The sequence below is a fragment of the Vigna umbellata genome, chromosome 9 (genome assembly GCF_029865625.1).
Source record: "Vigna umbellata cultivar VRB3 chromosome 9, Vumbellata_1.0, whole genome shotgun sequence".
Lineage (NCBI taxonomy): Eukaryota > Viridiplantae > Streptophyta > Magnoliopsida > Fabales > Fabaceae > Vigna > Vigna umbellata.
In genome coordinates, this window is record NC_142173.1 from 40,616,298 (window position 1) to 40,627,215 (window position 10,918).

At 43.5% G+C, this 10,918-nt stretch overlaps 3 protein-coding genes across 3 annotated transcripts; all 3 read right to left on the reverse strand.

Moving 5' to 3' along the window:
- Window positions 1-921: 921 nt before the first annotated feature.
- LOC148193536 (uncharacterized) lies at window positions 922-4,823 on the reverse strand. Its single transcript, XM_088099445.1, has 4 exons — window positions 4,670-4,823; window positions 4,409-4,514; window positions 3,062-3,609; window positions 922-971 (listed from the first exon to the last, which is right to left on the reverse strand). Exons 1-4 carry the CDS (start codon window positions 4,821-4,823, stop codon window positions 922-924), a joined length of 858 nt encoding a protein of 285 aa, XP_087955571.1.
- Window positions 4,824-5,011: 188 nt separating this feature from the next.
- On the reverse strand, window positions 5,012-7,888 carry LOC148193537 (uncharacterized). Its single transcript, XM_088099446.1, has 5 exons — window positions 7,561-7,888; window positions 6,554-7,470; window positions 5,720-6,305; window positions 5,516-5,630; window positions 5,012-5,444 (listed from the first exon to the last, which is right to left on the reverse strand). The coding sequence occupies exons 1-5, from the start codon at window positions 7,886-7,888 to the stop codon at window positions 5,012-5,014; spliced, it is 2,379 nt and encodes a 792-aa protein (XP_087955572.1).
- On the reverse strand, window positions 7,885-10,665 carry LOC148193538 (uncharacterized). Its single transcript, XM_088099447.1, has 2 exons — window positions 10,388-10,665; window positions 7,885-10,126 (listed from the first exon to the last, which is right to left on the reverse strand). The coding sequence occupies exons 1-2, from the start codon at window positions 10,663-10,665 to the stop codon at window positions 7,885-7,887; spliced, it is 2,520 nt and encodes an 839-aa protein (XP_087955573.1).
- Between the last annotated feature and the right edge of the window lie 253 nt (window positions 10,666-10,918).

Here is a 10,918-nt window from a genome sequence, read left to right on the forward strand (position 1 = left end):
AACATAATAAAATAATAAATAAATAAGAAGGTAAAAATAAAGTATAAATTAAAAATAAAAATGAAAGAAAATAACATAAAATAAAATAAACCTATTATAGTCAATCCGGACGAAATTGGGTGTTGACAGCTGCCCCTCTTTACTTAGATATTACTGGATAATATGAAAATTTGATATTTTCATATTATTGAAGTAAAAGCTAAGTAAAGAAAGAAACACTAATTTCGTTTGGATTTCAAAATGAACAAGAAACAACAGGGAATTCTGAGGGTGCCACCACCCTATGGATGGGTGAATAAGGTGTAACAACCTCGTGGAGGGTATAACAACCCTGCGGATAAGTGAATGAGGTGTAACAACCTCGTGGATGAATGAATGAGTAACAACCTCGTGGAGGGTGTAACAACCCTATGGATGAAAGATGAGGTGTAACAACCTCGTGGAGGGTGTAACAACCCTATGGATAAGAATGAGGTGTAACAACCTCGTGGAGGGTGTAACAACCCTATGGATGAATGAATGAGGTGTAATAACCTCGTGGAGGGTGTAACAACCCTATGGATAATGAATGAGGTGTAACAACCTCGTGGAGGGTGTAACAACCCTATGGATAAGAATGAGGTGTAACAACCTCGTGGAGGGTGTAACAACCCTATGGATGAATGAGTGAGGTGTAATAACCTCGTGAGGGTGTAACAACCCTATGGATGAAGAATGAGGTGTAACAACCTCGTGGAGGGTGTAACAACCCTATGGATGAAGAATGAGGTGTAACAACCTCGTGGAGGGTGTAACAACCCTATGGATGAATGAATGAGGTGTAATAACCTCGTGGAGGGTGTAACAACCCTATGGATAATGAATGAGGTGTAACAACCTCGTGGAGGGTGTAACAACCCTATGGAGAAGAATGAGGTGTAATCAAGGTTCGACGATTGTCCTACAGAGGAGCGCCGTCGTAGAAGGAAAACCTGTATTCAAATTTTGAAACATCAGTAGATACTGAGCCGATCATTGAAGAGACTTAGAAGCAAAGGTTGTGTTAAACTTTCACTACTTCTCTTTCCCCTTAAGGATTTTTCAAACGTTTTTCCTTGCTTCTCATGAAATGTATGATGTAATGCCACGAGGGTGCATGAGTGCATAAACACATGAGACCTTTATTTCGTTCTTTTCTCTTGCTCTCCTTTTTTTCTTTCTTTCTTTTGTTTTTTCATTATTTGTTATATTTTATTTTATTTTTTTGAAAATTCCATGTTTGGAACCCGTTGTCAATATTGTCATCAAACTCGATGTACATTCAAAATGCATTCATTGAAAATAATGTCGAGAAATGGTGAGCCCTTTGATGAAAAGGAAAATAGTGTAACTATTGGTTCAAATTCCCTTTATCGCTTTTTGCCATCCAAACTAGCTTGAACCCGAGAAAGTGTGAGAAATGGTTATGAAAAGTGGATGGCTGAATGACGGTTTGTGAATGATGGTTTTGTGGATGATGGTTTTGTGGATGTCGTTAATATTTCAACAATCAAGGCTTACAAGCCTGCCCCAACTTTGCTGTGCACAATAAGTGTGATTTGGAGAGGTGGACAGGTCTAGGTAGGGAGGAATGCCCTAGTTTGACGATTCTCTTGACGGGAAGACTTCACATTATATTTTTTCATTTTTCCTTTATGCTGCTTTTCTCTTCTTCTAGTGATCGTGTCATTCACCACATCATTTCGTTCCAGAGTTAAGTTCATGAGAAATCAGGACAAACATTCTTCAGTCGGCGTGGACTTTAATTGGCTTGTACCGTGGCTAAAGGTCAAAGGGTTTTGAAAGAAACGGATAATGAAGGCCCAAATAAGTGTTTGACGGTCGAATTGTCTTAACAAGAATCATCTGCAAGTGTCGAGTCAACTGTCTCTAGGAGTTTGGAACTTCGGACGTCCTTTTATTTTTCATCATTTTTGTTTTGTTTTTTTGTTTGTTGTTTTTTTTTTTTTTTCTTTTTTTTTCTTTGGCTTTCTTTTTTTTCTTCATTCGTCTCGTTGCCTCTACTGTGACCCTTTTTAAACTTTTCTTTTTTCATTTCTCTTTTCCACAAATCTTCTCCTTGACTTGGATGCCCCTGACGTTCCTTTGGATTGACATCGATATGCTAATGATTCTTGTTGAGGGTGATGAAGAAAAACAGTTATAACTTACGGCTCAAAGGGGTGCAACTGGATAAATTTCTTTTATCACTTGAGTGAAGAAAAATGGCCACACGTCATTCTGAAGCTTGCTCGCCCTACTTCCCCCAACCTTAAACCTGAAGTGAAACTCTGCAGCGATTGACAAATCAACTTAATTTTCTTTTTTCTTTTTTTTCTTTCTTTTTTTTTCTTATTTTTCTCCCCGATCGACGGATCATTGGGTACGCGTGTCCTGATGAAAACTGCCCCAGTATTATATTCATGACAATCCTCTACTTTAAAGGGGAACGAGAAAGCTAGGGGTTCAAGTAGTATGAATGCAGATGCTTCAGTAGGAAAAGAACACTAGTTACTATGAATCAAGAAAAGACTCAACACTAGCATTTTTCAAAACTTTGTTTGCTTTTGCTTTTCGAAAGTACTATGCCCTCGGCAGACATTATTGACAACGAATTCAACATGTGTCTTTTTTTTTTTATTTATTATTTTTTTTTTTACGACATCCCTCAGGAACGAGTTCGTGCTCGATGGATATACCTGTGATGCTTTAATTATTATCACTTTCTTTTTCCTTACTTTACTTTAAAACCCAGTGCGACATGAATCGTGTCGAAAGAAAAATCGGAAAAGTTGAATAATGGATAAAACCGTATGGTATTTATTGAATGAAGTAACACAGAATACAACATAATTCAAAAACAGTGTTAATATCCCTTAGTGGCATCCCCTATCGCGGAATCATCATGCGTAAAACTTTTTTACCGCATCAGAATTAACCGGTAAAGGTAACTCCTCTCCATCCATCCTTGTGAGGATTAGTGCCCCTCCAGAGAATGCCTTTTTTACTACAAATGGTCCTTCATAGTTTGGGGTCCACTTGCCTCTGTGATCCTTTTGTATAGGCAAAATCTTCTTTATCACCAGTTCGCCTTCGTGGAACTCCCTTGGGCGCACCTTTTTGTCGAAAGCCTTTTTCATTCTTCTTTGGTACAATTGTCCGTGGCACACCGCTGTTAGTCTCTTTTCTTCAATGAGATTGAGCTGGTCAAACCGAGTTTGAACCCACTCAGCTTCCTCCAATTGGGTTTCCATTAAAACTCGTAGAGATGGGATTTCCACCTCAAATGGAAGTACCGCTTCCATGCCATACACGAGCGAGAAAGGTGTTGCCCCAGTTGACGTTCGTACTGATGTACGATATCCATGCAAAGCAAAAGGAAGCATTTCGTGCCAATCTTTATAGGTGACTACCATCTTTTGCACAATTTTCTTGATATTCTTATTAGCAGCCTCTACTGCCCCATTCATCTTTGGACGGTAAGGGGAAGAATTGAGATGATGAATTTTGAACTCCTCACATAATTCCGCCATCATCTGGTTGTTTAGGTTGGTGGCATTATCAGTGATAATCTGGTTAGGTAACCCGTATCTGCAGATCAACTCCTTTTTTATGAATTTGGTCACCACTTTTCTAGTCACGTTGGCATAAGAAGCAGCCTCAACCCACTTGGTGAAGTAATCGATCGCGACTAGTATGAAACGGTGCCATTTGACGCTTTTGGCTCTATAGCTCCGATAACATCTATTCCCCACATTGAAAATGGCCACGGTGCAGACAACACGTTCAAGGTCGTGGGCGGCACATTGATATTGTCTGCATACATTTGACATTTCTCGCACTTCCTCACGTGTGTACAACAATCATTTTCCATGGTCAACCAGAAGTAACCAGCTCTCAAGATCTTCCTGGCCATTGAATGCCCATTCATGTGTGTGCCAAATACCTTCGTGCACTTCTTTCAGTATCATTCGGCTTCCTTTGCATCCACACATCTGAGGAGAACCATGTCATGATTTCTCTTGTATAAAATATCCCCATTTAAAATAAAGCTGCCAGCCAACCTCCTTAACGACTTTTATCGTTTTCAGATGCCTTCTCAGGATATTCTCGGGTCTTAAGATAGTGCTTGATATCAAAATACCAAGGTTTACCATCTACCTCCTCCTCGATGAAATGGCAATATGCTGGCTCTGCATGGCACTTCATTTCAATCATTGGTAATTCTGCATCTTGGTCAACTTCAAACATCGAAGACAAAGTAGCCAAAGCGTCTGCTAATTGATTATCTTCCCGCGGTATGTGGTTAAATGTGATGACGTCGAAATACTCCATTAATCCCCTGATGTAAGCTTGGTAAGGAATTAATTTCGAATCCCTAGTTTCCCACTCTCCCTTTAACTGGTGGATGACTAAGGCTGAATCTCCATATACATCCAGAATTTTCACTTTGGACTCTATTGCCGCCCGAATACCCATAGCGCAGGCCTCATATTCTGCAATGTTATTTGTGCAATTAAAGCATAATCTTGCCGTCATAGGTAGGTACTGATGCTCTGGAGAGATGAGAACTGCCCCTATGCCATGCCCCATCACATTCGAGGCTCCGTCGAATAATAATGTCCACGTTTCTTCGTCCGGTTTTTTCTACCTTCTTCGAATAGAGCCATGATATCTTCATCGGGAAATTCGGGCTGCATTGGCTGATAATCGCTGATGGGTTGATGAGCCAGGTATTCTGCTAACGCACTCCCCTTGACGGATTTCTGAGTAACATACACGATGTCATATTCTGACAATAGCATTTGCCACCGAGCTATCCTTCCAGTAAGAGCAGGCTTTTCAAAAATGAACTTGATAGGGTCCACCTTGGATATCAACCAGGTTGAGTGACTCAACATGTATTGCCTTAAGCGATGAGCAGCCCACGCCAATGCACAACAAGTTCGTTCTAACGACGAATACCTTTGTTCGCAGTCTGTGAATTTCTTGCTCAGTAGTATATGGCGTGCTCTTTCTTCCCAGCTTCATCGTGTTGACCCAACACACAACCCATCGACTTATCCAACACAGTCAAATACAAAATAAGTGGTCTTCCTGGCTCAGGTGGACGTAATACGGGAGGGTCTTGCAGGTATCGTTTGATTTTTTCAAAAGCGGCTTGACAGTCCTCGTTCCAAACCACAGCTTGATCCTTTCGTAACAACTTGAACATTGGTTCACACGTAGCGGTTAATTGGGAGATGAATCTAGCAATGTAGTTCAGTCTACCCAAAAAACCTCGAACCTCCTTTTCTGTTCTAGGCGCAGGCATTTCTATTATCGCTCGCGCCTTATCAGGATCCACTTCTATCCCCTTTTGGCTAACCACAAAACCCAACAATTTCCCAGATTTCACTCCAAACGTGCATTTGGCGGGGTTTAACCTGAGTTTATACTTTCTCAATCTCTCAAATAATTTTTCAAGTTGAGAACGTGCTCTTCTTCCGATTCAGACTTTGCAATCATGTCATCCACGTAAACTTCGATTTCCTTGTGCATCATGTCATGAAAAGTGCCACCATCGCCCTTTGATATGTTGCCCCGGCATTCTTGAGCCCAAAGGACATCACCTTATAACAAAAAGTTCCCCACAGCGTGATAAAGGTTGTCTTTTCCATATCTTCTGGCGCCATTTTGATCTGATTATATCCTGAGAAACCATCCATGAATGAAAATAGCGAAAACTTGGCTGTGTTATCGACTAGAGTGTCGATGTGCGGTAGTGGGAAATTGTCTTTTGGACTTGCACGATTCAAATCACGGTAGTCAACGCACATTCGAACTTTACCATCTTTCTTGGGTACTGGTACGATATTCGCCACCCATTGCGGGTATTTCGCCACAGCCAAAAATCCTGCATCAAATTGTTTCTGCACCTCTTCCTTGATTTTCAAAGACATCTCAGGCTTCATTCTCCTTAGTTTCTGTTTGACCGGGAGGCATTCCGGCTTAAGAGGGAGTTTATGCTGCACGATATCGGTATCCAAACCGGGCATATCATTGTACGACCAAGCAAACACGTCCTTAAATTCCTTCAATAGGACACGCAACCTTTCTCTTATTTCCTCTTTCATGGTTGTGCCGATCTTGACTTCTTTTATCTCGTCTTTCTCACCCAAGTTGAGTATTTCGACATCTTCCTGATAGGGTTTTATTTCTTTAGACTCTTGTTCCACTAACCTCATTAGTTCTGGAGAGGGTTCCGAACCATCTTCATAATCATCTTCCGTATCATCGACAGGGTGCTCCAGATTAGGGATATCGACATTGTTATTTTCAAAATATTCATTGTCATATCTGCATTATTTAAGTTTTTGAAAAAAGAATAAATAAACAAAAAAACGATGGAGGAGGCTAAATGAGGATAAACACGATTCAAATATCACACTGAAAGCAAAATAAAAGCGTCAACCCGTAAGTCAGGAATCCTAAAGCCCCGGGTAAAGCGATAGGATCAATTAATATATTACATTTCGTTCGAATTAAACATCACAGGTAAATCCACAGTCTTCCAATTGCTGAGCCGCGCATCTGGTGAGCAAGCCCACACGAAGTTCGAGCTTTCAGATCCATCTTCCTCTTCCAAGACCGCTATAAGGCTAGTGTTCACCCATCCAGCGCTGCGAAAACTCTCCTTGATATCACAAATGTGAATCTTCCTCGTCCTTGGTTCCCGTCGTTCTATCCGAGCCAGACTACGCTCCCTCCTTTCCTCGATCAGCCTCTTCTTATCCCCCTTGCTGGGCTTGTACCCTAGGCCATACCTGCTTTTGTTCTCGACCACCTCCAATGGGGATGTCCGCCCCTGTCCGTGCTTGCCTAAACCGCTCCCGTACTTATAGCCTTCTTTCAGCATGACCTTGGCCGCCATGATAGAGGCACATGACAGATATGGGTTTACTGGAAATGGTTCCACATAGGTGTTTCCCACGATCTCCAATGATTGGAAAGCTGTCTCGAGAGCTTCCTCGGCTGCTTCTATATAACGGGCAGAGGATGGCCCACTCACAAGGAGATCCTCCTCTCCAGAAACTATCACTAGCTTATCTCCCATGACATATTTCAGTTTCTGGTGCAGTGTGGAAGGTACAACTCCTGCAGAATGGATCCACGGGCGACCCAATAAACAACTATAGGCTGGGAGGATATCCATGACCTGGAAGGTTATTTGAAACACACATGGGCCAATCTGGACCGGCAACTCTATTTCGCCCATGACTTCCCTCTTGCTACCGTCAAACGCCCTCACAATCATTGAGCTTGGCCTCATATGCATTCCGTCACAGGGTAGCTTCTCCAATGTTGACTTTGGCATGACGTTCAAAGAGGAGCCATTGTCCACCAAGACACGCGCTATGACGTGATCCAGGCATTTCACAGAGACATGAAGAGCCTTGTTATGCCCCCTGCCTTCAATAGGTATCTCCTCATCGGTAAAGGTGAGGTAATTATTAGCAACGATATTGCCAACAATGCCCTCAAACTTGTTCAGAGAAATACCTTGCTCCACATGGGCCTCACTAAGTATCTTCATTAACAACTTCCTGTGAGATGCAGAATGCATGAGCAGTTCTAACAAGGAGATCCGGGCAGGCATGCGGTTTAGCTGTTCCACCACCTTGTACTCGCTCTGTTGTATGAACTTTAAAAACTCGCAAGCCTCTTCTTCGGATATCTCTCTCTTCTCTCCTTCGTCAGGGGTCTCTTTTTCTTGTACACCCTTCCCTTTCAAGAACTCCTTAGCTTTTGCGGTCATTGTTGCTTCCTTATTGTTGGCTCCCTCTCTTGTCAGCTCTGGTGGTGTAAAGATTCGACCACTTCTCGTCATTCCCCCGATGCCGATATGTTTTCAATGGCCGGGTCAGCACCCTTTCCTTCTCCTAACGCAAATGCCCCATATCTCCAAGGGACAGCTTTCTCATTTTTGTAAGGAAAGGGGGATGGGACACAGATAACCACAGACGGTTTTTCTTCAGTCATCGGTGCAGGAGTGGTTCTACTGAAACGTATCACCAGCGGTTCCGGTAGAGTTACATCAGATTCCCCACCAGTTTGTGCAAACACTTCTTCCTCTTTATCCTCGCGGCATACTTGCATCAAACTTCTGTCAAGCAGGTCTTGCAGAATATCTTCTAATTCAATACACTCTTCAATAGAGTGCTCAGCATCTGGATGAAGTGCACATGATGTACCCATATCATAATCACCTTTCACTAGGCCCACTTTTAACAACGCCTCGAAAATAAACCTCCTAGAACTCCGGATTTCACTCACATCCCTTATCAACTCCTGTTTTCCGGCCTCGATGGCGTTCGTCGAGGTACTCCCATGCCCGGACAATGGGTTATCCTCGATGCTAGGCTTATCTTCTTGAAACTTTAGCCAACCAGAGTCGATTAGAGCCTGTATCTTATACTTGAAAGCCACACACCGCTCGGTTGAGTGACCAATGCCTCCTCCATGGTAACTACACTTGGCATCTGCATCATAACCCCTTGGGTATGGAGGTTGTACAGGCTTCATCGGGCAAATGGCAACCAAACCCTTTTTTACAAGTTGAGGCAACAACTCCGTGTAAGTCATAGGGATGGGGGTGAAATTAACAAATTGATTCTTTCTCGGGTTGGTGTTTTGACCCGCATTGATATTTGGACCCGCGTTTGCCCCGGCCCTCCACGCTTCAGTTGGGACTCGCGGTGGTTGATAATACCCTTGTTGTTGTTGTGGCCTAGTTTGATGATCGAACGAGGCGTTAGCTGCATAGGGGGGTTGGCCTAAGTATGGTCGATAACCATGAGTGGGAGCCTGACCTCTCCACGCAGGCATTATCGAGGCTGCATGCACCTCCCCTTCCTTCTTCTTTCCCGGATTGAAACCGGGTTTTTTGTAGTTTGTAGCTGCGGGCGGGCCATACACAATTTTCCCGTTTTTCAGCCCAATTTCTATCCTTTCGCCAATTATGATGACATCCGCGAAATTGACGGACACGTTCCCCACCATATGTTCATAAAACGGCGGCTGAAGAGTATTTACAAACATTGCCACCATCTCTCTGTCAAACAAAGGTGGCTCAACTTGCGCGGCCAATTCTCTCCACCGTTGGGCATATTCCTTGAAAGTTTCATTGTCTCTCTTCCCCATATTTTGCAACTGCAGACGGTCCGGTGCAACATGCGTGTTGTATACGTATTGTTTCACAAAAGCGTCAGCTAGATCCGCCCAACAACGAATTCTAGAGGGCTCTAAATGGGTATACCAGTTTAGCGCCACCCCAGCCAAACTGTCTTGGAAAACGTGGATGAGTAGCGGGTCATCATAGGCGTACGCAGCCATCTTTCTACAATACATGGTCAGATGGCTTTTAGGGCATGTACTACCCTTGTACTTCTCAAACTCCGGCGCCTTGAACTTATGCGGTATTTTCACACCAGGGGCCAAGCTTAGTCTTGCAACATCTCCAAAGCCGTAGCTTTCCACCCCTTCAATGGCCCTCAATCTTTCCTCAAGAATCTCCAGCCTGCCTTTAGCTCCTTCAAGGTCACTGATTCTCCCATGCACTGCGGTTTGCGATGCGGCCCTAGCTGAAGATTCATGATTAGCGACCACGTACGGCATTGCAGTTACTCGTGTCCCTTCAACTGTGTTTGTTTCGTTCCCTTGTGCACTCACCATGGGAGCTGACACGGAGACGGGTCCCTGAGTGCCGATTGGCGGTACATTGACAGTTGTGGGAAAGGAGAAAGATGCATGCTCTGTTTCTAAGTATTCTCCTACGGGAGGAGTGTAACCTGGGGGTAACCCATATGGCGGGAAAGGTATCGATTGGCTGGCGGTGTTCAACAACGGGGGATAAAAATGGGCATTTCCTCCGATCTGTGCGGACGAAGACTCTGCAGTAGTCTTCAAGGATTCAAGGGCAGCCAAGATCTGGCCAACCTGGTCTTTCAACTGGCTAACTTCGGCTTTATGGATTCTTGCGACTCCTCCCAGCTTTCCATTATCCTTGAATTGGCTCGAGTCCTGTAGGGATGTCGCGGAAAATTGGCCGTTGTTTTCCTCACTTGTACTGTTTTATTATTTGATTAACTTTAAATTAGATGAGAACGAAATAAAGAAAACATGATGCATGTTGGTAACAGGTGGAAATCACAAGATCCACGATGACATTACTGATGGAAATCAATACAAGTTGATACCAGACAAACCTTCCATATCTTTCATTAAAATACTCAGTTCAATACATCGCATAAAGAAAACGAGACACAAGGATCTCAAAATACATCACGCTCGAGCTCGAGCGATAAAGGATTTCATCTCGCCTACCAACCATTTACAATGATTAACAAAAAGTTTTATCTCTTCCGGCGGGCTATAAAAATGAATACTCGCTTCGGCGTCCAACACCATCTTGGGGATGTCTTCAATTGCTTCGTTTGCCAAGGCCGCCAATTGGGAGAAACTTTCCTTCCAATGTCTCACAACCACTTCTTGCTCGGCGATGTGATCCTCCATTCGCTTTACCAAAGCCTGATGCCTTTCTTCGAACTCCGTCGACCTCCACCTTTCCTCTTGCTCCTCAATGTACTCCTCCATTTGTTTTATCATGGTTCGATGCTCTTCTTCTGCTTCTGCTAGCTTCCAACGCTCCTGGCTCATATCTGACTCAAAAGACACGGCCATTTCTTTCATCTCGTGCCCCGCTTTTTCTACCTGAACCTGCGCTTCTCTTAGTCTTTTCAGGGCCTCTCGCTTATCTCTTTTGGCTTCTTCGTAGAGGTGCTTCCACTGTTTTCCCTCTTCTAACGCCGCATTCTTCTCCTTCACTCTCATGGCGAGCTCCTTGCTTGCAGCTGCAAGA